The sequence below is a fragment of the Palaemon carinicauda genome, chromosome 26 (assembly GCF_036898095.1).
Source record: "Palaemon carinicauda isolate YSFRI2023 chromosome 26, ASM3689809v2, whole genome shotgun sequence".
Lineage (NCBI taxonomy): Eukaryota > Metazoa > Arthropoda > Malacostraca > Decapoda > Palaemonidae > Palaemon > Palaemon carinicauda.
The window spans coordinates 77,535,672-77,563,115 of record NC_090750.1 but is presented as its reverse complement, the minus strand read 5'-3'; the positions used below and the strand labels follow the sequence as shown (position 1 = coordinate 77,563,115).

The 27,444-nt window shown below is 37.6% G+C and overlaps 1 protein-coding gene across 3 annotated transcripts in view; it reads right to left on the bottom strand.

Moving 5' to 3' along the window:
* The window catches only part of Galphai (G protein alpha i subunit), a 176,228-nt gene that overhangs the window by 5,977 nt on the left and 142,807 nt on the right, over positions 1-27,444 (bottom strand). For 2 of the 3 annotated variants that reach the window (XM_068349789.1, XM_068349790.1), the window contains 6 exons: positions 16,622-16,770; positions 16,194-16,378; positions 13,209-13,327; positions 7,883-8,050; positions 5,337-5,431; positions 733-921 (listed from right to left, as the gene is read on the bottom strand). In XM_068349789.1, the coding sequence (XP_068205890.1) occupies positions 733-921; positions 5,337-5,431; positions 7,883-8,050; positions 13,209-13,327; positions 16,194-16,378; positions 16,622-16,742 (877 nt within the window). In that variant the 5' untranslated portion in view covers positions 16,743-16,770. Of the gene's footprint in view, positions 1-732; positions 922-5,336; positions 5,432-7,882; positions 8,051-13,208; positions 13,328-16,193; positions 16,379-16,621; positions 16,771-24,633; positions 24,793-27,444 lie in introns of those variants that run through there. The other variant, XM_068349788.1, reaches the window with a different exon arrangement.

The window sequence follows — 27,444 nt, the reverse complement described above, 5'->3', positions numbered from 1 at the left end:
ACGCATTTTCAGATCTAATTGATAACTAATAACATTAAAATCTGAGTAAACTGTAAGGAAACTTTGGTAAGCTATATCATACAGCATTGATATTTGTGCAAAATTTATTATAAGATGCTTTGAATAAGTTTCAAAACAGCATATTACGAGTCCGGCTGAAAACCTGTAAACATAGTTGGATGATCCAAGCTACTGCTATCAAGAATTTGCATACAAATAAAAGGTATTCCTAAATGTAATTTCTAACTTAATATTAACTGTTAGTCATAATAAGGATGACTGTCAAATCCAAACTGTCATAATAAAACCATTGTATTAATGGAGTTAATTTGAAGAAAAAATCTATCCAAAAGACCAGTTACATGATTTTGGGAAGTCTGGTATACAAAACCCAAAAGTGAAAAACTGTCAATATCTAATTATTTCAAGGACACTTGCATTTCTAAGCAATGTGGACAAGTACTCAACTGTACACTATACTTTATAACATACCTGCACTAACAATAAATTTAGGCCCAACTTTTTTTAGCCTTTCCCTCATATATTTCTACCTGAACTACCACCAACTGAATTTTATGATCTTGGCACTCAAAATAACTTTTACAAATAAATACCAGTACGTAAAATTCAGAATTTTCTTGTGTAAAACATAAAAAAAGAAATATGCCCTGCTAGAAGTCCCAACATATACAATTAAACTGTTGTAACGAACTCCATTAAAGTATACTGTACCTGTGTACTCTGGGAAGGTTATAGTTAAGGGAGACTTAGTGATTTTCTCTTCAAACAAATCCTTCTTGTTCAGGAAGAGAATTATGGAGGTTTCCGTAAACCATTTGTTATTACATATGGAATCAAACAGCTTCATGCTCTCAATCATTCGGTTCATTTCTTCGTCTTCTGCTAGGACGAGGTCATAGCCTACGGATGAAAACAACCAATAAATATCCAGCTCATTAAATATATAATGTAACACCAAGTGTGTAATGTACAAATCGCTGTACGGGCAAAATTACTAATGCAATTAATAACTATGTACTATTTTGCAAAAATTTAAAGGAATGCAATAATTAAATATTAAGAAAAGCATTAATTAGCACAGAATATAAAAAAAGTTTCCCTTTTACTTATCCAAACATTGAAAGAGCATATTAATGCATACAATTTCACCATCCGCTGGTAAAACACAACTTTAAAAAAAAATTAATTTTACCAGTTATTTAAATAGTTACTCAAACAAATAAAAAATTGGTTTAATTGCAACTCCACTGTTTGGTGGCGTTATGCACTGATTAAATGACTTAAGTCACTATCTACTGGTCAAAGACTCGTGGGGGGGTTGAGGCAGGACCTTTGATTAAATGACTTGGGTTTGTATACCTAGGAAAAATAAATCTTTAATAAAATCTATAGTTTACTGTATTTCTATGTAGATACAAACTACCGAGTCATTTAAAGGGGAGTCTTCTTAAGTCTCTGCTAAGAGTTAATCACTCTCTCTCTCGCTGACATTTACAGCTACATATAAGTGCGAGTCAAGTCAAAAGTGATTAATCAGGGACTGTTTAGCCAGATCATAAAGAGACATTTTTAGGTCTAGTCTCAGGCAGTAGTGAAGCCATATGAACATTGCCTTAAAATAATGTATTACTGTATATCAGGTACAGAATATTCCAAAAATAACTGAACAAGGTATGGTAATCTTACTTGTATTACAGTTTGTTCAGTGAAAACTTCAGGTCCAATTGTGATCAGACCCAGGCTTGATCCACATTAATTTACTAATAATGCCAAGAATAACCGATGCCTTTCATAAAAAGTTGTGTCCCGTAAGTTTTTTTTAGGTTAGACTATTTGTCGAGCTGCAACAATACTACCTAAAGAAAAAGTGTCCAATGATGTTAGTGTAATCTTTCGGGCACTTATCCGTGAAAGAATTTTGCCCCTTCCAGTCATCGGCTCTAAGAACTTAAGCCGAGTTGTTTTTGCAGAATGCTAGGGTTGCAGCATGACCATAGATATCATGTGCTCTAGTGGGGGTGCCTGGCAATGCTTCTTCTGAGGATCTGTATGCTCTAGTAATACTTTCCCTCAGCCAAAAGGAAATTGCATTTCTGGAACTTTCTGGAATGACCTGTGCTTAGAAATTAAGTAGAAATTTGATGTCCAAGATAGGCAGTTCTTTTCAAATATTTACGGACTGTTCTTACTGGACAAAGTAAAATATTATCCGGGTCATCAGTTATCGCTTGGAGAGAGAGAATCCTGTAAGTTAACATCGTCACCTCCTCCTACGCCTATTGACGCAAAGGGCCTTGGTTAGATTTCACCAGTCATCTCTATCATGAGCTTTTTATTCAATACTCCTCCATTCATCCTCTCCTACTTAATGCTTCATAGTCCTCAACCATGTAGGCCTGGGTCTTCCAACTCTTCTAGTGCCTTGTGAGCCCAGCTGAACGTTTGGCAAACTAATCTCTCTTGGGGAGTGCGAAGAGCATGTCCAAACCATCTCATCTACCCCTCATCACAATATCATCCACATATGGCACTCAAGTAATATCTCATAGTTTCATTTCTAATCCTTTCCTGCCATTTAACCTCAAATATCCTCCTGAGGGCTTTGTTCTCAAACCTACGAAATCTATTGGAGATTGTTTCAACTCATGTCTATAGAGTAACACCGATCTCCCTAAACTGATGTATAGTCTGATTTTTATATGTAATTTCACATGATTTGATTTCCAAACTTTACGTAACCTAGCAATTGTCTGATTTGCTTTCTTTTAATCTTTCACTAATCTCTGATTCTAAAGACCCTGTATTGGAGATGGTAGTTCCTGAATATTACCTCATTATTCCTTTCTCCTTCCAATAATTTTCAGCCGGATCCTGAGTTTTGGTCACAAACTCAGAAAAAAGAGAAAGTAATTTCTTTCCCCCCCCTCAGGTGTGACATTAGATGAGAACGCACCTGAGTGCACATAAAAATCTCTGGCGAGAAAGGGGCTAAGGGAGGCAACTAAGAGGACCTGCTAATCTTCAAAGTTTTCTGCTGCTGAGACTTGTATATTGAATAAGTCCAGTGTCTAGTTTGATTAGAGAGCACCACATCAAACTTATATCTACGAATGAGATCGAGGGAAGATGGATTCGATCACAAATCACCTATTAGCAGTTTGCACGCGAGACACTAACAAACCAGACATCTGGACCTGGAGGGGGGCTACATCAGCTAAACTGTTGATCGTGTGAGCATCGATATTCTCCAGAGTCATAATAGTAATAATGTTAAGGTCCACTGGTGGTTCCAACTTAAAGATAATTGGTTGTTCCATCTTAATGGTTACATTAAAATTCTTTACTTTTCCTCTAATATCCAGCTCACTCCTGTCATGAGGGGCACTACCTTTAGTAACTTCCGAGGGAAAAACAGGACTTCCCTATCAGAACCAGACCTTTGTGAGGAGGATTTCTCAGCAGCAGGTCATTTGGCACGCCTTTTACGAGGACCACGCCTACAATGCTTAACAAAGGTGATGTCATCTGCATCAGATGGGGGTGTCACTCTATGGAAAGGGAAAAGGATTCTGGCACCCTTTTTGATCCTTGAACCTGAATAGCACACTCATCTGAAAAATAAGGCTCCTACCATTCTGGAGAACGTGTAAAGTGAAATGACATCATGCATAGGAACAGCGGTGCGTACAGACTTCATGGTACGAACATACGTTCAAGCTGAACCATGAATGTACAAATCTCTAGTCTAAGAAAGGTTTAGTGGTTACAATAGACTTCCTAGCAGTTAGCTTGGAAGGAGAGGAAAAATTATTTGGAGCAACTTGGCTTGATCAAAGTTGTGTTGCAGACACAGCTGAAGCAGTCACACCAACCTCAAAATAACATGCTGGAGAGTTCTGGGACAAGTCTCAATAACTCTTAAGACGACAGCGGTGCCGAGGACCCCTGAGGGTACGAGGAAATCCTGGCTTGTGGGCTAGTATTGGAGAAGGATAAACTGGATCCACAAATAAAGACTGCTTCCTCTTGACACAGGGAAAGAGCAGTCTTGACTCTAAAGTTTTGCGCATGGAAAATATTTGGGAGACTTAGCGCTCATGAAGGAGATACCCCCAACAGCAAAAAGTAATTCCTGACATAATCAACCATATAGGGATTACCACTCAAAACCGCACTGCATTGAGAGGCAAGGGAGATCTTTGTATCCGAGAATAATCAGGTATCAAGGATACTAGGATCACAGCTAGCTCGGGAAGCACAACAGCTGTAGGCAAAGTTCTGTCTCAAGTATTGACTCGGCATCACCATGTGCTGTGGTAATTCATTAACAAAATCATGATTGTTAACAATTAAATTATAGATGTCGTCCTCCATGCCAGCGGCCTCAGGATACGAAGGAGGAGAGTGGGGAATAACTTTTGATGCAGAAACTAGCTTAAGTTTCTTAACATTGCTGGAAGACGACGTAGAAGGAGAACAATCACTTGGCTTGTTTCTTACGTCGAAACAATCACTTGGCTTGTTTCTTACGTCGAAACAATCACTTAGCTTGTTTCTTACGTCAAAACAATCACTTAGCTTGTTTCTTACGTCGAAACAATCACTTGGCTTGTTTCTTACGTCGAAACAATCACTTGGCTTGTTTCTTACGTCGAAACAATCACTTGGCTTGTTTCTTACGTCGAAACAATCACTTGGCTTGTTTCTTACGTCGAAACAATCACTTGGCTTGTTTCTTACGTCGAAACAATCACTTGGCTTGTTTCTTACGTCGAAACAATCACTTAGCTTGTTTCTTACGTCGAAACAATCACTTAGCTTGTTTCTTACGTCAAAACAATCACTTAGCTTGTTTCTTACGTCAAAACAATCTCTCCCCAACTGGGAAGACTGCCACTCCCTAAAGTACTTGCATGGAGATTCCACAGAACACCTCTTGCCACAGTTGAGGTACGAACACGACACTAGAAGAACTAGCCATGATACAACACTTGTATTCACAAATAATGGAAGCACAGCTAGTGACAGTGATAATGGAAAAAACAAAGCACTAAGTACTCTAAGGGTATTGCTTGTGGATATAAGAGTCGAGATTGTAGAAGAGAGGAGCGACTGCCTCCTCTTAGCACGACAAATGACTCGGAACTTTTTATCTTGGTAGGCATAAACAAAACAGAGCAGGATAAACTCAACTCCATACACATAATAAACTGCTGTAATAATCTAATTAGACTGCCATAACTACTATTAAGATAACTTATAATAACTTGAATCAAATACTTGAAAAAAAAATTAATTTCAGTACAGTACTCTACCTGACAAAGCCACAACAAAGACAATAGCTGTTACACCCTCAAAACAGTGTATCCATTTTTTTCTTTCCGATCGTTGGCCCCCAACATCGAAGAGTCTGCAAGAAAACAAAAATACCTTAAGCAGTTATTACCACTAAACATTCAACTCTTTGGGGTATACGAGAAAGTCAAACCCCTAAGTGAAATGAAATACATTGGAATTGACATTCCTATCAGCCTATAATGTACAGTACTGTATATTCTCATATAGCCTGCGGTGTCGCATTTTGTGCGAGCAACAAATTTTCACTCATAAAAATACGTTATACATCTTATATTATTCAAGTTTATTTTTATACTAAACTATAATAAACTAATTGCTTTTCCCCCATTTCTTTACCCCAACTTCTAATTCAACAATTTAAAAAAGCAAAAGTGAATGATGAAAGTATGGTTCGTAACACACATGGTTAAGGATAAGCAGCTGTTTTTCCTACAACAAAACTTTAGAACAATAGTGAATAATTACCATATTTGTTACAAATGAAGTTAAGTACAGTGGTACCTCTACATACGATCTTAATTCGTTCTAGAAACTGCTTCGTATGTTGGAGCAAATATTCCCATAAGAATACACTGTAATTTGTATAATTCATTCCACACCCCAAAAACCTAAATTAACTCCTTAATAAATTACTACGCATAACTCACTCACTCACTCACTCTGAAAAAATTAATAGACAGTGAGGAAAAAGCGAGAAAAAACTCGGCAAGGAAATCTACCATTAGATTTAAGCAACAAGTTATAGCTGAAGACAATGTTCAAGCTGTAAGGCATATGGGAAACCCAAGTCCAAAAATTGGAGAAAATCAAAAAGAAAAATTAGTTACTGTAGCACAAAAACTATCTAAAGAAATCAAAGAAAATGTTAGGATTTTCCTAAGCTTTTTAATCAAACACCAAATGTAAAGGCAATAAAATTACCATGCATCAGAAACCTATATGGTATAATAATAATTATACTTCAATAAATAATTCTCTTTTAGCAAGAGAAAAAGTCCTTCATTAGTTTCCTATCAGCTGATTTGGAAAGCATAGACAGTTTCCATCATCTTTTAAACAAACAATGGAAAATATGTATAATCCGGTTAAGTTTCTATTTCATAATACAATACTGTACTAATATGCAAATATAACATGCATCACTATTGAAGACAATTAAATAAAACATGCTTTATCAAAATCCTGCTTTTCTTAAACATTCAGCTTTCCTTTACAACAACAGTAAATGAACATATGGTTTGATCAATGGCGTAGCCTGGCTTAGCAGTACACACGTTAATTTTGTATTTTCGTATGATTCGACCCCCTAAAAATAGCTTCAAAGTTAGGGATTCAAAAGCCACGCAATACTCTAGTATATTCGGTAAGTAGTTGTAAAGTTACAGCCAAGGACAAATTCTTATTTAATCTCAGGCCTTCCATATTAAATCCCCATAACCCATACACGATATAAAATTTCATGAGCCTCAAACAACCTCAACGTTAGCAGACACATTCAGGGTATACACACCATATATAAAAAAGCAATTTATAGCATTTAATCAACACACCACAATGCTGAAAGCACTAATGGAAGTCTAAATTTCCAGGAACAAACAACAAAGATTTAATTAAAAGTAATCAGTAGGTAATTGTAGAGCAATCCTCATTAAAAATCACAGCCTTTCAATTACATTTTACTTCACAGAATCCTAGTAGCTTTGCCTTTACTAATTTTTATTGATTAACCACTTACGCCCCATTTAGTTACCTTAGGATACGATATCACCCCTGCATTATCCCCTATTTCTCTCATGATACAACATCACCCCTGCATTATCCCCTATTTCTCTCATGATACAACATCACCCATGCATTTTCCCCTATTTCTCTCATGATCATCACCACCCCTGCATTATTCCCTATTTCTCTCATGATACATCACCCCTGCATTATCTCCTATTTCTCTCATGATACAACATCACCCCTGCATTATCCCCTATTTCTCTCATGATACAACATCACCCATGCATTTTCCCCTATTTCTCTCATGATCATCACCACCCCTGCATTATTCCCTATTTCTCTCATGATACATCACCCCTGCATTATTCCCTATTTCTCTCATGATACATCACCCCTGCATTATCCCCTATTTCTCTCATGATACAACATCACCCCTGCATTATCCCCTATTTCTCTCATGATACATCACCCCTGCATTATCCCCTATTTCACTCAGAAATCCATATTTCCATTAGATCTGTTGTTATTACTTTGATTGATTTGTCCTACACTTATGGGGTTATCTTTGATTTCTTTGAAAGTACTGTACAAACACTCCTTATCATGAACCTGTACCCTTTTATATGCTCGAATAACTTGATACCTAATGTTACTATACTGTACAGTATATCATTGTTTATCAATTTGATAAAGATTACATAAAAGCTTTATATTATGAGTACATTATATAATCATTTATGATAAGTTTCTTGAAACAAAACAACCCAAGGACACTTACTTGAAATTAAGGTTCTTAAACGAGAAGTTGGTCTCCACAATGCCAGTTGTTTTAACTCTTGTTCGTAAAACATCCTGCTGTGTTGGAATGTATCCTGGTCTCGATATACGATCCAAGGCATTCAAGTAATACGCCGCTGAATCATTGAGCTGATATTCCCGGGACCGGCTAAAAAAATTCATATTTATAAATCTTTTTTATGAATTATTACTTCACAATCCTATGTATAAATCTATTAAAAAAACAGAATACAAATCTTAAAAAATAAATTGTACTTTTCCTAGCTATATAAACCCAAGTCATTTAATTGGGTTAATTTTGGTAAGGTTAGTTACAGACAGTTGTAATTGTAAGGGTCTGGAAACCTGGTATGGCTGCATCACCCTCCCTCGCACCGTATAGGTCGGCATGATGTTGCCCATGGCTGATAACTCACTTAAATTCAGGTCAGGACTTGCAGGATGCATGCGGTGATAAGTAAACATTATCGACTTAGGTTTGTATTTAACTAAGAAGAATACAAATTAGAAAAATTGTAGTTTGTTTCTCCGCAGATACAAATCGAGTCATTTAATTGGGGACTGACTTAGGTCAGAGGAAGTCCCATGAAAAGAAAAATGTCTTGCTGGCCCACAACCTTGAGTGTCCGTGTCCGAACCTGATAAAGGAGTATAGGACACTGAATTCTTGCATCCCATGACCCATGGATATATTGATGGGTCACAATCCGATGGGCAGGTTTAATCATGAACAGCCATGGACAATATATGATTAAAGGATTTGCTGATTAAGTGTTCAAAACACTACCCATAAAGTTGCATTTATCGGCATGTGTCCAATCAGTGTGGTCACTCCCAAGAGAGGGAGATGAAGAAGAGAAGAAAGGCTAGATATTCAACTCGTACAAAATAAGTCATAATTGATAACTTCCACACAATGCTAGATATCCTGCAGGCGTTGGTTCTCTACACCAATAGCTGAGCAGCTAACATGGATCCAGTGAAAAAAGTATCTAGGGACATACTTTAAGTAGTAAGCAGTAAACATCGCTGTATTTCCAGAACCCTGCCCTCAGTTACTGTGTTACTGAATGGTTATTAAAGAAAGCCATTGTTACCACAATACCACGTAGTCACTTCAGAAGATTTACAGTATACTGTACACTCACGATTGTCTCGTAGCTAAAATATTGTGTTCTTGGTCACACTTTCGCACAACCTGTGTTCAGCAAAATAGATTGGGAGTTGCAGGCCGACACCAAATAGCCCGCTATAGGAAGAAGCGATCAACTCTTATGGGATATACTGTAGTAGCAGACAGTCCATATGTTACCTCTTCGATTGAGGAAATGAGAATGATAATTATCTCCACCCCTTGGAATTGATATAGAGCAAGATAAGAGAGGCCTCGAAGCTCTCAAGTCCCAGTCCGAAGACTTATGTAGTGGTTTATATGGCGATATTTAAGGGACAATAAAACCTTCGTCACTCTCCAAGTCAGGGGTTTAGACGGACACCACAGCTCAAAACTCTTTGTCAAGGTCAAGAGTTCCGACAGAGGAAATATTCTACCACGTTAGGATGTCTAAAAAGCAGGTCTTCATACAATAGGTTGCTTAACGTACAGTTTACCTGCATCGATGCACAAAATACTCCGTACTGTTTGCATTTGTTTGAGATGGACAACGTAAAGAAGAGAGTGGTCTTTGTGTAAATAATGAAAAGGGTGCTAAATATATCATGACATTCAGTAAAATACAATCATATTCATTGTGTACCTCTACTATTACAGCGTTATTAATAATAAATCATTAAAATAATCAGTATTCTAATATTAATAACAATAATAATAATAATGATGATAAGACAACCCATATCACTGAAAAATGGCAGCACAAGAGGAATGGCTACCCTCTGCAGCAGCAGAACCCCGACTAACGCATGGGGGAAAACCTCCTGGCTGAAGGGCACCATATACTTCTAAAGTATTAGAAACTACCTAGTACCATGTGGATTAACAGCGCACACATTTAGTACATCACTACAATGCAGAGATTCTTACGCATGAACAGCGTGTGAAGGGCCCAATTGATCTTCATAGATCTCTAATCCATACAGATCCAATCCGCTCATGTGAAGCGGGGCTTCCTTTCACCACTGACAGAGGAGTTTCTCCTCTTGTAGGTAAAGTATAAAGCTTACTATCAGTGGAATAATAGCCTTGAGTTGAGCAATGTTCCGTTGACAACAACAATCACAGAAGAGGGACGAAACTTTTTCTTTAGATCACTGCAGAAGACTGAGATATTCTGATAGTAGTCTGCCTCAAAAAGCTTTTCTTTCAGAGGAGATGCTGGATAAACTCCAGTCATGAAGAGAGGCGATCGTCAGCCTTTTCCAGACTCCTACTCTAAGTATCTGATCTCCTGAATGGTTCATGCAGAAAGCCACTGTTGCCACAATACCACAAATATCATGTGCTTTGGAAGGGATGCCGGAAGACTTCTCCCAAAGACTGGAGTCATTCTGACGATGGTCTTACATAACCAGAAACATTTTTTGGGGGGCAACTGAAATCCCTTCTTTCAGAGGAAATTCTGGATAACCTCCATCCATGAAGAGATCAGCACTCCACTGATGTGGGAAACCTTTTTAAAGTGTAGTTGTTAAGAGCAAGCTTGGCCAATTTGGAAGCTCTCTTGGAACCTCTATGAGCAGATCAAGTTAGCCGTTCACTCAACACCCCTGGCGGAGTTGCAACGCGAGTCAACGGGCAACAGGTTGGGATGTCCCCCATCCGGGACATAGAGGTTACATTGACGTGAAAGAGTGAATAGTAACAATTTTGATGGTCTCCGAATCTGAAACCTGTTTCTCCACTTGTTGCCAAGGTGTCAAAAGCCTTTTGAGACCACGGAAGATTGAGATTATGCTGTGAACTCTGAACTTCAAGGAAGAACCCATGTGTAAAAGAAATGTCTTCCAACACCAAATGTATGTGGGACTTCCATAAGGTCATTAATTTGTCTAATGACACTCAGGACCTTCATAAAGGATGATCCCTCCCTAGGGCCTATAGTAGAAACCTCTTCATCAGAAGGTTCCACCTTGAGAGAATATTCCGGAGTCGTCGTTGATGATGGGAGACAACGCACCTTGTGAAGAGACCCTAGGACTAACTGGTGGAGGTGTAGAATAAGGCGGCTCCAGTTTAAGCAACTGGCAAGGATTTCCACATTTCTCCAGTACAGTATATCCTTCCATTCTTGATGCACCTCTCAGGGTGTGAAGCGAAAAAACTCAAGAATGTGAGCAAAGAAATCTAGCTGCACAATTCAGAGAAGTAGGATCCAAAGAGAGATCTTAACACCCTCTTCAACTGGAGTGCTAGAGAAATAAATTCTTAACTTATATTCCTCCTTAAAGCATTCTGTCTTGTCTGCAATCAGGACGCAGGGATCAGGTAGATGTATAAAATTTAAACTTGTAATAGTTACGGAGGTGAGAGAGGTTTCAACACACTTAGGGGCTGCAATCAGGCGATGTTGCGATTGAGAAGCAGGAGGGACAACCCAAGTTGAATGAAAAGCATCATCTTTTAACCAAATTAGAGGAGGGTAACATTGAGTCCTTTGTGATAAGGATGAAAGGCTTGCAAAATGATGATCCACTGGCCGAACAGCTGGGGGGAGGGTACATTGGAAGGTGAACATTGTGCATTAGGCAAGGTTGTAGTCTCCGAAGACTGGTGGGAGAACCGAGAAGAGAATTTATGGGACTGGACGTTCTGCAGAGTCCAAACCAACTCTAGGTTGGTGCTCCAAATGTGATACAATACACCGGTCTTTTTGTGTGCCCGACTGTTTCTTCTTAGCGTTGAGGTTCATCAATAGATGATGAAAAGAATCCAATAATTGCATGCATAGAGGCATTGTGCTCTCGAGCACTCAGTGGAATACTGAAGTAGTGTACATTATATTTCTACCTCTGACAAGGAAATCGGGTACCTCCCAACACTGTTTTATTCTGCTATCGTAAAGGGGACTGTCAGAAGACGCTACTTGAGAGCAAGTGCGCTCAGGTGAGGACAATCAGGCATACCTGCTTGCGTGTTGAGAGAGATGTTGCTCTCCAACACAAGGAACCTGAGAAAAGAGAGTTAATCTCAAGATCGGAGAGCCTCTCATCCCTGAAGCAGGATAAGTGATCTCAGCCGGATCAATCTCAACAGTTTGAGTGATGTCTGAAGCTACAGGATCAGCAACAAAGGTAGAATCCTCGGCGTCATGTTGGAAGGCAGGAGAAATGTCGTCAAATTCCTTGATAAATACTTGGTCACCATCCTTCATTACAGTGTCTTGGGTAAGACCCAATAAAGTATCAGATAGGTTGAGATCTGGGCCAGAAGGTGGAGTCTAAACTTCTATTCTTCTAAACCAACACAATCAACAGAGAGCGTACACATTTAGCACTCTTTCGTCGGCCGAGGAACTTTACCCATTGAGAGGATGACCATTCTCTACATACAACACAAGTGGACCACAAAGAGCATCTATGTTTTTGTCACGTAAGACATAACAGATCAAGATAAACTTCTAGGCAGCCCATGAATGTCCCACATGGGCATCAGTCGATAACAGGACAAGTATGTAATGCTATACATACACATTTGTTTCACACTTATGCTGTAACAAAAAGTGATTAAATAAAGCAAAAAGTGGAGGCCACTAACAGACGTCCGATCGCTTCAACGGCCAGAAGACTACACAAGATATCAGCCACGAGCAACATCATACCAACCAGACTCACTTAGCATCCGCGTAGGAACGAATGTCGATTTCACTGGTATAGAATTATTCCATAAATAGGCTATTGAATTATGAAGATACAGTATGCAAATAATAAGGTAAACAAATTTTTAACTACTGTGTGGTGCTGCTTCTTAGGGTGTCCTTTACACTCCACCAGACAATTCTAAATAGTATCTGGATTTGGTCTGTTATATCTGGGTCCATTATTGTGAGGTTCTACTGGTTAACTTTGACAAAAACTACCACAAGGGTTACCTTAACTCAGGCACTTACAAATATTTACTTTACTATTCCATTAAGAGAAGTGCATCTACAAACGAAATACAGTATACAATAATCAAGGGAATGATCCAGAAATCAAAACACATTCAGAACACAGCTGCAGTACATTACTGTACATCTGCCTGCATTGACAAAGTTATATGAATGGGTGAGGCATACAAGGCTTTTACTCTTCCATGGACTTTAATGGCACAAACAAGTGTTTAATTGTAGTATAAACAAACAAATGCTCACCTAAAACAATGCTGAACTCCACTTTCATTCCATAATCGTTTCATTACTCTCGACAATTCTGGCGTCAGCTCGCCTTCGTCTGCCGCACTTGCTAGCGTGAAAAAGTGTCTAGCATCGTCCTGTTTAAACAACAGATCTAAAATCATACCCATTTTATGAAACAATAAGAAGTTAACTATATGTAAATTTTAAACTCATATAGGATTATCAAATAAGATTTACTCATATAAACTACTGTACTAAATAACTTTACATTCTTAAATGAACTACACTGTACACTTTTATATGAACTATTGCTATACTTATACTTATAATAAGTATACATGGGTAAGAGTGGCAAATGGAAGAGTAGAAGAAAGGGCATTAATGGATTGTATGTTGATAACTAAAAGAATGTTTGGAAGATTGAAAGACGTGCACGTGTTTAGGGGTATGGCTAACGGTATGTCTGATCATTTTTTGGTGGAAGGAAAATTAGTTGTGGCAAAAGAGTGGGTGAATAGAGTAGGTGGATATAAAAGGGAGCTAGTGAGGGTTGAAGAGCTAATAAAACCGGGGGTATAAAGTAAATATCAGGAAAGGTTGAAAATGACATATGACGAAGTGAAAGTAAGAGAAACTGGCAATTTAGAAGAGGAGTGGAAGTTAGTAAAATAAAATTTTGTTGGGATTGCAAGTGATGTGTGTGGGAAGAAGGTTGTTGGAGGCAGCATGAGGAAAGGCAGTAAATGGTGGAGTGAAGGTAAAAGTGGAAGAAAAAAAGAGGGCTTTTGAAGAATGGCTGCAGAGTAATAGTATAGAGAAGTATGAAAAATATAAAGAGAAAAATGTGGAAGTAAAGCGCAAGGTACGTGAGGCAAAGAGGGCAGCTGACCTGAGGTGGGGTCAGGGATTGGGTCATTCATATGAAGAGAATAAGAAGTACTGTAGTTTTGGAAAGAAGTGAAGAGAGTAAGGAAGGCTGGCTCAAGAATTGAAGACAGTGTGAAAGATGGAAATGGAAGGTTGTTAAAAGGAGAGGAAGCAAGGAAAAGATGGGCGGAATATTTTGAAAGTTTACTGAATGTTGAGGATAATAGGGAGGCAGATATAATTGCTGTTGCAGGTGTTGAGGTGCCAGTGATGGGAGATGAGAATGAGAGAGATTACAATAGATGAAGTGAGGAGAGCACTAGATTAAATGAGAGTAGGAAAAGCGTCTGGTATGGATGGTGTGAGAGCCGAGATGTTGAAGGAAGGGGGTGTGACTGTACTTGAATGGTTGGTGAGATTGTTTAATGTGTGTTTTGTGTTGTCAATGGTACCAGTAGATTGGGTTTGTGCATGTATTGTACCACTACATAAGGGTAAGGGAGATGTGCATGAGTGTTGTAATTCAAGAGGTATTAGTTTGTTCAGTGCAGTTGGAAAAGTGTATGGTAGAGTAATGATTAATAGGATCAAGGATAAAACAGAGAATGCAATCTTAGAAGTACAGAGTGGTTTTAGAAGAGGTAGGGGTTGTATGAATCAGATTTTTACAGTAAGGCAGATATGCAAGAAATATTTAGCAAAAGGTAAGGAGGTGTATGTGCGTTTATGGATCTGGAGAAAGCATATGATAGAGTTGATAGGGAAGCAATGTGGAATGTGATGAGGTTATATGGAGTTGGTGGAAGGTTGTTGCAAGCAGTGAAAAGTTTCTACAAAGGTAGTAAAGCATGTGTTAGGATAGGAAATGAAGTGAGTGATTGGTTTCCGGTGAGAGTGGGGCTGAGACAGGGATGTGTGATGTCGCCGTGGTTGTTTAACTTGTATGTTGATGGAGTGGTGAGAGAGGTGAATGCTCGAGTGCTTTGACGAGGATTAAAACTGGTAGACGAGAATGACCATGAATGGGAGGTAAATCAGTTGTTGTTTGCGGATGATACTGTACTGGTTGCAGACACAGAAGAGAAGCTTGGCCGATTAGTGACAGAATTTGGAAGTGTGTGAGAGAAGGAAGTAGAGAGTTAATGTGGGTAAGAGTAAGGTTATGAGATGTACGAGAAGGGAAGGTGGTGCAAGGTTGAAGGTCATGTTGAATGGAGAGTTACTTGAGGAGGTGGATCAGTTTAAGTACTTGGGGTCTGTTGTTGCAGCAAATGGTGGAGTGGAAGCAGTTGTACGTCAGAGAGTGAATGAAGGTTGCAAAGTGTTGGGGACAGTTAAGGGAGTAGTAAAAAATAGAGGGTTGGGCATGAATGTAAAGAGAGTTCTATATGAGAAAGTGATTGTACCAACTGTGATGTATGGATTGGAGTTGTGGGGAATGAAAGTGATGGAGAGACAGAAATTGAATGTGTTTGAGATGAAGTATCTAAGGAGTATGGCTGGTGTATCTCGAGTAGATAGGGTTAGGAACGAAGTGGTGAGAGTGAGAACGGGTGTAAGAAATGAGTTAGCAGCTAGAGTGGATATGAATGTGTTGAGGTGGTTTGGCCATGTAGAGAGAATGGAAAATGGCTGTCTGCTAAAGAAGGTGATGAATGCAAGAGTTGATGGGAGAAGTACAAGAGGAAGGCCAAGGTTTTGGGTGGATGGATGGAATGAAGGAAACTCTGGGTGATAGGATAGATGAGAGAGAGGCAAGAGAGCGTGATAGAAATAGGAATGAATGGCGAGCGATTGCGACGCAGTTCCGGTAGGCCCTGCTGCTTCCTCCGATACCTTAGATGACCGCGGAGGTAGCAGCAGTAGGGGATTCAGCATTATGAAGCTTCATCTGTGGTGGATAACGGGGGAGGGTGGGCTGTGGCACCCTAGCAGTACCAGCTGAACTCGGTCGAGTCCCTTGTCAGGCTGGGAGGAACGTAGAGAGTAGAGGTCCCCTTTTTTGTTTTTGTTTCATTGTTGATGTCGGCTACCCCCCAAAATTGGGGGAAGTGCCTTGGTATACGTATGTATGTATTGCTATACTGCCCACTTACATGAACTACAGCTTTACAAAGTAATATCCAAACTTACCGCTCTACTTGAATCAGTAAAGTCTATCTTGAGCTGCCCCATGGCTCTTATAATGGCCATGAGAGACTGGATTGTGTTTGAGTAGACAACAGGACGGTATTGTTCACATTCTTCCGGAGAGTATCCCGTTTCGTGAATAATTTTCATCTGTTTAACTATTGTACTTTTGCCCGATTCACCAGCACCTGAAGAACAAATATATAAAATAAAAATCTTGACTAGGAAAGTAAATACTACTGTATCTGAATTCCTGAATTTAATCCCAAAATCATGCATACTAAGCTACTGTACTATATTAGCATTTCTAATTCAAAAAGACAAGAGCAGTTTAATCAAAGTACACTGAAATCTGGAAATTAAACTTCTGTAACAAAATGACAGTGCTATAAACCTAACAACAAGCGACAAAAAATTCAATCGTACCATACCTAAGAGTAATAATTTAACTTCTCTTGCAGCTCGTTCCCCGGCAAGCCGTAAATCTTTGTCTATCTTCTTGCTCCTTTCTGCTGCAACCCTATCAGCAGCATTGCTGAATGCACAACCCATGGCTGCTGATGGGTAGGAGTGAGGCCCCCTGAAAATGAGAGCAAATTGATTAAAGATTAGAAAGAATATTCAGTAAAATTATTATACAGTTAAGAACTTTTTGTTGCATTGCCTCGACATATACAACAGCTTTAAGTACTAGTAACACTCATTTTAACCATTTATGAGAATAATTTACATCTAAAAGAAACAGCAGTATAAATAAAAACTTTGTAATAGACATTCATATTTAATCATGCACGAGTAGTCTTGTAACACTGGCTTAACACACACACACACACACACACAGACATGCAGTACAAAATCAAACAAGCACCACAGTGATCTCATGAACTACTTTGTACACTTGCAAGTACTGTATACGATTCAGATATTTCTTTTATATTTATAAGCGAGTATTAAGGTCTCCATTCAGATCACACCCTGACCTCTACCTTTATCTACTGTTCACTACAAGATGATTGTATATTAATTGATCAATTTGCAGCACTTGTTCTCAAGAGAACAATGTTAAATAATAGGCTTTTTTCATGGACATTCCTCATACAGTGTACTACAGTATTGGAGACTCTTCACAATACCATACTGTCCCCAATATCTATTTTTTTTTAATGTATAAAGTATTTGAATGTACTGTATCTGTAGGAAGTGAATGTTCAAGAAGTCTTACCCAGTAATTCTAGATAACAAACTTCAACCCAATGTGAAACCTAAATGTACAAAGAGCAACTGAAGAGAAAGGGGGTTGCGTTAATAAATTAAATTAGTCATACAGACCACATCTGGGCAAAGGAAAACCATTCATTGGTCAAATACTGTGTAACTTAATGAAAACCTTGCAGGTGCAATATAAAGTAAATAAAAAATAAAAGAATGACACCAAGAAAGAATGCAGGAACAGAGGGAAGGTAGACAGCTATAGAGTGCATCCAGCACTAAAGGTACACAGAAATGACCCTCAAACAATACGTTCAGTACACAGCATGAGCTGCACTAGGCCCCTAACATAAATTCAAGAGAATTATACTTCAAACTCTAAGGATCAAGATGGAATAATTTGAGGTCATCAAGGGTAACAAGGATGAACCCAAATATTACCAATCGGGAAAATAACTAGTATATTACCAAGAATAAAGTGTTCCACTTATCTCGGCATTTGTCAATTGCTTCTCTTTTCAGCTTACGTATAAGAAAGTTGTATCGAGGTGAGAAGAGATTTATTATAAACAAATGGGTTAGCCTTTTCCAGATTTGTAATACAAAGCCATAAAGAATTCACTACTTAGGTAATAAGATTTGTCCACGAACAAACAAACATCTTCAGCCCTAATAATCAGAAAAGTCTGCTTCCCAGTCACACATGTGATCAGAGGAGGGAAGACTTGTGACTACCTGAACAGCTTGATCTGAATACTATCGTACACACAACCCAGTGCTTCATGCATGCAGCATAACTCCAAGGGAATCCAAGAGAGCTGGGTTATCTTCACAAGCCACTGAACACTGATAGCTCAGCAAGTAGCATAATATCAAGAGGTCCACCAACATACTGTACTGTATATGGTCTACCGCCCATCTAACCTCCAATGTTACAAGGGCAGATGGAGAGAGCTATAAAGTATTCCATCAAATAATGGCCATCTTAGAACAGGCTGCTCTGTTGGGTAACACACTGACATCTGGTCTCACCAGCAAATAAATAGCCCATGACTAAAAGCAAAAGAAAGAAAGAGTAAGAAAAACCACAAACTCTCACTCAAAGATGAAGGAATATATCAATCCAATTTTCCTTTATCTGAAATCTGTGATATTCCAGGTCACTTGAGACTGTGAGCAGTCTGACTACTAGCAATATCCATCGCCTGAGACCCAAATGGAAATAGAGCACAAACGGTTGACTACCATTCATACCTGGAGAAGCAATTACAAAGGCCATAGAGCATCTGTTCAACATGAAAGCATGAGAGGTCCATATACCACTTCTAGTGCTACCAAAGTAGTATCAGTGATGGAAAGGTCTCAGTCATAAATATTCTCTTAGAAAAGAATTGTAGATGTCAATGAGCAACCTCAGTCATGTAAGAGGATAGAACGAGATAGCCATGTACTACAGAACGGTCATAAGAGACGAACCCTCGAGCTGTGACTACTAAGTCCTAAACACTTGTATCACTTGTATCTCAACATACCACAGACACTGTCATACTTTCCTGAAAAAGGATGATCGAATGCAAGAGCAGCAGCCTTTCTAACCCCCCCACCCCACCTTTATCTGGAAGATAGGAATAAGAGGACGAGGATGAGCCACAGAACATCTACACTTCCTTATCTGGGTTCAACCACCCTTCATTCGTAGCCTATATCTCCTACGCCCACCAAATATTGTACAGCATCAAGGATGCTGATGGTGCATGTCACCTTCCCTTCGAGAGGATGTACCACAAGCAACACAGTCTCATTAAGGAGATGGAATGAAGAGTTAGGTATCAAATGTATGTAGGTTGCTGGAAGCTAAATAACATGACAGTCTGGGAAGCAGAGCAGTGTCAAAGCAGTTGAACATGATATTGTTTAGGGGTGAAAAATCATTGAACCGAGAGACCTGCAGCATCACAAATGAAATGAGAATGAACCCATGGATTATCAATCCCTTTCTGAAGTGGAGTGAAGAGCAATGAAAATAAGAGCACCTGTCCTTTTTGCATAGGGTAGCCTTTTGGGCCTACTGCTCCTAATAAAGAGGAACTTGTCTGTTTAAAATCAGAGTATAATCCCTCTTGGACACAGGATGCGATATCAAAAAGGTCTTGCACAGCTTTCTTATTGAACCTACTCTCTCGCAGGGACCTCAATCAACTATGATCATGAATAAACACAATTGTCATACACTTCATAATAAGTGATGAAGACAAGAAGGCTACCTGGCTTCTGGACTAAGGAAGCCTCCTTTCAGTCCCTCATTCAACAAGGTTTTCTAAGCGCTAACAAACATGATTGTAACTCCATAATAAGGAGAGCAACCGGATCAAGATTGTCCAAAAACAGGAGACTGGCGGGTCTGCAGAACCCTCAATAGATTAAAATCGTAAAAAATTGCAACAAATGTTATGTCCTTAAAAAAGTGGGGAATACTAAACCGCCTGGCCTTTACACTGTAAATCTTTGGATAATGATGCCTAGAGGGAAACAGCAAATACTATAAAGCATACAAATGTTTTAAATTGTATTCATTCGAAATGAAAATGAGAATGCTTTGATATATCTCTTAAATACAGTAGTATTCTTGGTGCTTATGGTACCTTAAGAATTAAATCCCGATGGTACCAAGTCTCCTACGATTATAGAAACTTTTAATCATTTTTTTTTGTCATTACTGTAAATATGATATTTTGATTACAACAACTTTGATTATGTACATAGTGATTTCATGAATGTCATTAACAAAAAGGTGTTGAAAAGAAGGGATAAGAGGGTTCTGTAGCAGTGGTTCAAATTATGTGAATTACAGGACTGGTTAAAGAAATACAAATAGAAAATGACTGAGTAAGAAAAGGTATTTTGTCTCAACAAGCCACGGCAGGTACTGTATAGTGTATGTAAGATAGATATTTACCTGTACATTCATAGAGCAGCAGCACTCATTCCTTTAGTTTATTAGAGATGGAGAAAGCCACAAGGGTATGTAATGGTGTCCATGGAGCTATTAATAGCAGAATCAAAGATAGGGGTCTCAGAAATATCATATACAGTATGTCTGGTAGCTCAATTGACAAGCACTCCATTCCTTAGTTTTAGTCCTGTTCATGCGAGCTGAAGATGAGGGTTTGGAGGGCCATCAATAATCATTGCTTTGATGTTACAGGTCTCTCACAGTAAAGAGGGGGCTTTGGGTTTAATTATATATATGGGTATCCATTTGTGAATTGCCTTACTACTCATTATCAATTTTTAAACCTCTTACAGTGGAAAAGAAGGCAAACTGAAGTGTCTAGAAACTGCATTTTTAGGGACCTGCCCACTCATCCCTATTCCTCTGGTTTGAGGATAAAAAGCTCAGAAAAAAAGCCAGTATTTCTGTTACCCAGGCAACGCTGGATTATGAGTTTTTACACGACACGAGGACAGTGAAAAACACAGATAATGCCTAGACAAAGAGGAGACAACAAAGCAGGTCTAGTTACAAATAAGAGCATACCATTAATGAAAAGAGCTAAAATCTATGATACATGATATATGTGTATATAAAAGGCATGTATGTTACTTCCTGATGAATTATGCACATTTACAAAAAAAAAAATCAGGGGCCAACTACAAATGGAATCTAATTTATTGCTTGAAATAATTACAAAGCCCATCATATTAATAAAAAATTATAAAAATGAAAATTAATTATGTTGCATCCAAATGTACAGAGAGTGTTCATAACTCTAGGACTACTTTTAACAGAATGCAAACAAGTTACAAATGACAAGAGTACAAATAAAATCCTGGAACAGATTAGAACTTGAAAATGTGTGAACAACAAACCATGAGGAAATATGAGTGTTAAGGTTTATGCTATATAAATCTGTAAAGAGTTATGATGGATGTATTCATCCTGTTTAGGGTCAAAGACCACGCTCCGAGGAGCAGGGTCTTACAATACATGTCACAAGGCTGTCGATGACAAAATCATAATGTACTAAATTTGGGTATGATGTTATAGCATGCCACTAGTTATGTCATACAGAGCCATAGTTTATTTGTTACAAATGATAAAGATGAAAACGAGGGATGTTACCAGGCTTCTTGGGAGATTAAGAGATCAGGATTTGATAAAAATCAAGCAGGAAAAGGTAGCTGAACAAAAGGCCTCAAGGCTGCTAAGAGGAGTTGAGCCTTGTGCATTATAAAAATTTTGCAGGGATTTCCTTTGATAGTTTAATAGCATTATTCACACACACAAAAAAAGAGAGAGAGAGAGATCCTATCACATCCAAGACTAAAGCAATTTCAACTGATCTAGTTCCGTCAATTCACCTCTCGTTGAATAATATTTAGCTACTGAATTAACAATATATTAAAGAAATAATTGAAAAACTTCCATCAAAATTCAAACAGTCCTTAAAGGTCGCTCATGAATGGCAGAAGCAAGTAACAATGATGCCCTAATGGCTGATCATATACACATATGAACAGTGCCTCAGCTGGACCCCTCAATCAAGTTAGGACCAGGAGGACCAGGCAATGGCTGCTGATAACTCAGTGGGTTGACCCATACTCTCTCTGAAACCCCATCTCTACCTCACAAGGATGGTGAGGTTGAGGACAACTTCTAATGGACAGGAAATTGAACAAGCCTGGACTTTGCGTACTAAGTGAATAGTACGCATAAATATCTTTTTAAATGTCCAGTATCTTAAATTATTGCATAACAATTTGTTAACCCTTTAACCCCCAGGCTATTTGGAAATTTCCAACCCTTAACCCCCAAGGGGTTATTTTTTTCCCCAGCACATTTTGCAGTATATTTTTTTTAAATTGCTCTAACAGCCCTAATTTTTGTCAGAGAGAGGTCAGGTTGGTCACATTCTCTTGGAAAATGCCTGAATTTTTTCAAAAAATTATCAAAAATATGAAAAAAATAATTTTTATAGCATTTTTTCGCAAGGACGTACCGGTACGTCCATGGGGGTAAAGGGATGGCTTTTGTGAAACGTACCAGTATGTCCTTTGGGGGTAAAAGGGTTAACATCCAATGTAAAGTATACAAAAAAAAAGTAAAGAAAATTTCAAAATGTAACTGGGAACTAAATTAGATGATCCAGAAAAATCCGAGATCAATACAGTATTCTACTTATGATACTCATAATAGCTTCACCTAATTTAGCCTTTAAATTTCTTATAGTAACCTATCGAATTACAAAAAGGAAGAACTCCAGTGGGAAGAGGGTTTCTCGATGCCCTTGGCAATTCTAAATGGAAAATAAAAATAGTAAACAGAAAACAAATAGTAAATGGAAAATAAATAGAAATAGTAAATAGAAAAAAATAACTAATGTTCAGAAATATTAATTGAATAAATTTTGAAGCAAAGTTGAATTCTCAAATCCAAGTACAGTACAAAGAAATTCTGAAGTTACAACCAGAGTAGCTAAGAGTTGATCAGAGGCCTCCAAAAATGAACAACGGCAAAGCTAATGTTAAAACAATGGCCAACTATGCAGGGCCAAGGCTTTGATGATGGGCAAGGGCATGGATAGGATGATTTATGATCACAGATACAATAAGCTTACTTCATATGCATAAAATACTTGACTTTCTATATTTAACCCTTTTACCCCCATGGACGTACCGGTACGTCCTTGCAAAAAAATGCTATAAAAAAAATTTTTCATATTTTTTATAATTTTGAGAAAATTCAGGCATTTTCCAAGAGAATGAGACCAACCTGACCTCTCTCTGACAAAAATTAAGGTTTTTAGAGCAATTTAAAAAAAATGTACTGCAAAATGTGCTGGGGAAAAAAAAAAAAACCTGGGGGTTAAGGGTTGGAAATTTCCAAATAGCCTGGGGGTAAAAGGGTTAAAATGGAGACTGCAATATAAATAGGCTTTGCCTATGGAATTCCATGTGTGGTTATTTTCCAACTATACACCTAGGCCAGGCTGGTACGAAATAAAGGACGCCTTCAAGTTTTCACAATACAAATAAGTGGGGTTTTTAATCATTATGCTACAATTACCCATTGAAAACCTTTAATTTCTTCCCCAAACTGTAGTTTTTAGGACTTTAAACAGTATCTACCTATCATGACATTTGCCCTAATTTTGGGAGTAACAAAAAAATGTTCACCTTATTTATTTCCTTTCCTAACTGGGCTTTTTTTTTTCCTGTTGGAGCCTTTGGGATTATAGCATCTTGGCCAGTAATAATAATAATAATAATACTCCCTGTTCCTCCTTGCCTGACAAGGGACTCGGCCGAGTCTGATTTGAGAGGTAGGCCTATTCTGACATACTGGATTAAGTTAGATGAAACTGTAATTATACTCCATACATTTTCACAAACTTTTTTAAAAACTGGTTGAGGGTTAACTTTAGAATACAAATAATTTCTTGACTAGTAACAAAAACATTAGGAATATATGATTAATGTATTTAACACTACCATGCAAACAATGCAACATGCTTAGGGTTAAGGCAAAGCAAACTTTTTAGGTGCTGTCTAGAAAAATAAGCTATGCACAGTTATAGCACGTACATATACTAATAATTTAGGTGTTCCTGAAATCCCTCTTGCTCACTACCCTAGAGCAAAACACAAATATACCAGAATTTAATCCCTATAACTTTTATTAAAATTTTAGGAAAAGAATTCGGAAATGTATGTAGAATTCCCTAAGACTACGCTACTCAATACCGAGAGCATAAGTTGCATCGGTAGACTTCCCTAGACACAATGTTTCAATTTGGAATATATTTAATTAAATCTGGTTGAAATTTATAAAAAATCTCCTTGATAACAAGGACACGAGTTTATGACTCACTCATGCAAGTACACACCCCATCCGACCCCTGTTCGTTTTGGCCGCGCCTACAACCAAAAAGACTAATGGGGGGGACACAATTAGGTCGTTTCTCTTTTCTTTTTTCGCTTTGAATTAGTCACTTACTTGTCCCGCTTTCCACCTTGTGAAACACTGAGCACTACTTTAAACGTTAAATAGATCAATCCACGGAGGCGAGAAAATAAACATTCCCCACAATCGAGAGTAAAAATGACAAGACCATATACCGGTCAGGTACTCAACACCAGCACTGAAACCCCAAACTCCAGAACACGCCTAGGATTGTAAACAAAGTTTTTATGCACACTCCTCTTCACATTTGCCACTTCTATACACACCCACCTATAGCTTGATCCTTCTTCTTAACTACCGTGATAAAACTCGGCTCTACTTCAAGAAATTAACGTCACAAAAACACAAAATCCAAACATCACTTTCACACAGCCAACCTGTTGCTTGTTACTTTAAACAGCAAACTGACAACTGAAGAAGTTGGGCTTTGAAATGAACTTGCCGGAACAGCGCCACGCTAGTAAAGGCGGCCAAACACCAAACTAGTTTTACTACCCCAACAGCGCCATGCTCAAATTACCACTATTATAAACACTCGCAAATTGGACGTATTTAAGTGGAGAGTGCTTCTTAAACTGGCTCAGTCCTGAACAAAGTAATATAACGCTTACTCCTTCAAGGGTAAAATTAATATTTAATACGCTTCTGGTCATATGGCGTCGTAACGTCTTCCATATTGACGTTAAATTAGCATTACCTGTAGAAAGGACCACAAACAACGAATGAGCTATAAAATAGCATGACGTCACATCAATGGCATTTTCAACGAATTGCAAACGTCAACATGAAAAAAGTTTAAAGAGGCATTTTTATCTGACGTGTTTAAAGGGAAAGATTGCACAACCGACAAAGCATTCTGAAACTCCGGCTATCGGGTGTAAAAAACAAATGTGGTATTTTAATCTTAGTGGTGTTTTCGATGCAGTAGTGCGTGAGATGCTGCTAAAAAAATGATCTGCGGTCCATCGGTATTGAAGATAAAACTTTTGAAAACCTGAAAGACTACTTGGTTGGCAGAAACTCTGTGTATAAATTGAAAACTCGCATTCATCATATAAACCATTAAACCGAGAAGTACCTCAGGGAAGTGCCATGGGCCCAATCTTACTATGCATCTATACAAAACATGACGAACAGAGGAGCAAGACTGATAAAAGGTGACTCATCCAGATAAATTATTTATACTGGCTGCATATTATAGCAAGAATTCAGTTTAAATATGTACAATAATCCATCAAGTTATCAGAACTGGGCGTCAAAAATATCTAAAGAGAATTGCTACATATTGTGCAGCAAACAAATCGTGTTGATACGAGAATAGTTACAGATGGTTTCAAAATATTGGAACCAAGATAAGTCTACTGTATGCTGTAGACTTAAAGATAATAAGCTCTCACTAGACATCTGATTGACTGAAGATATGTCTTTCAAAGGAAACTGAAGACTTTTTTTTCTAAGTGCTTCGATTATGTGCATCTGACAATAAACGAGCAATATGCGATGTAAAATGCTGAATGCCTTGAAATTATTATTATTATTATTACTTGCTAAGCTACAACCCTAGTTGGAAAAGCAGGGTGCTATAAGTACGGGGGCTCCAACAGGGAAAATAGCCCAGTGAGGAAAGGAAACAGAAAAAATTAATATTTTAAGAAAAGTAACAACATTAAAATAAATATTTCCCATATTAACTATAAAAACCTTAACAAAACAAGTGGAAGAGAAATAAGATAGAATAGTGTACCAGAGTGTACTTTCAAACAAGCGATCTCTAACCCAAGGCAGTAGAAAGTAAAACATGAAAGAACAAATATTTTAGATATTTATATAAGTAAAACCAAGTAGGAGAAGAACTGTTTTTATGATAATAGGCCAAATTCAGGTTTGGACGAAGCTGTTTAATATAAAATGAAAGAAATATACACCAAGAACTCAGAGAAGAGAACTTTTGAGGAAATGCAACAGCCAATGAAGAGAAAAAGAAAAAAAAAATTTATGTTTAAAGACGAATGAATCGAAATTTTTTTTTTAAATTACTGTATATACTAAAATTCTGAAAAAAAAGGGAAAGGAAAATTAAACAGAATAACAAAGAAAAGTAAAGGAGCTGACGAATACACAAATACCTGTAACATTTCAGTAAAGATTAAATTTAAAAAGCAAACTGGAATATTTATGTTACCAGCCGAGCATCAAAATATTCTCAGCCTTACATTGGAAACAGTACTATTATTAGGCTATCATTACTAGCCAAGCTACAACCCTAGTTGGGAAAGCAGGATGCTACAACCCCAAGGGCTTCACCAGGGAAATGATCACAGCGCGGAAAGGAAATAGGGAAATAACGAATGAACTCAGTTGAACTGTGTATGAAGATATATATATATATATATATATATATATATATATATATATATATATATATATATATATACTGTATTATATATATATATATATATATATATATATATATATATATACTGTATTATATATATATATATATATATATATATATATATATATATATATATATATATATATATATATACTGTATTATATATATATATATATATATATATATATATATATATATATATATTAGTAACAACATTAAAATAGATCAGTTAGCCCTATACAAAAACTATGAAAAAGACTTATAACGGCCAGTTCAACAGATTCGGAAAATTCACGAAATATCGTTGATTTTGAAGTATCCATCCCATTCCATAGCTAATTCCTGTCAAGAAACCGAAGAATATAATTAATTGATTTGTTTCAAAGAATTATTTTGATTTGAATAACCTCATTCTGCCTTTTTTCAAAGTGTGGCTCTAACTGGATTACTGAAACCTTTCAGAATTAATGTATTTTTCAAGAGCAACACAATGAAGAACATGTTGCTCGATACAGCATTATTATTATTATTATTATTACTATCCAAGCTACAACCCTAGTTGGAAAAGCAAGATGCTATAAGCCCAGGGGCTCCAACAGGGAAAAATAGCCCAGTGAGGAAAGGAAATAAGGAAATAAATAAATGAAGAGAACAAATTAACAATATATCATTCTAAAATAAGAAAC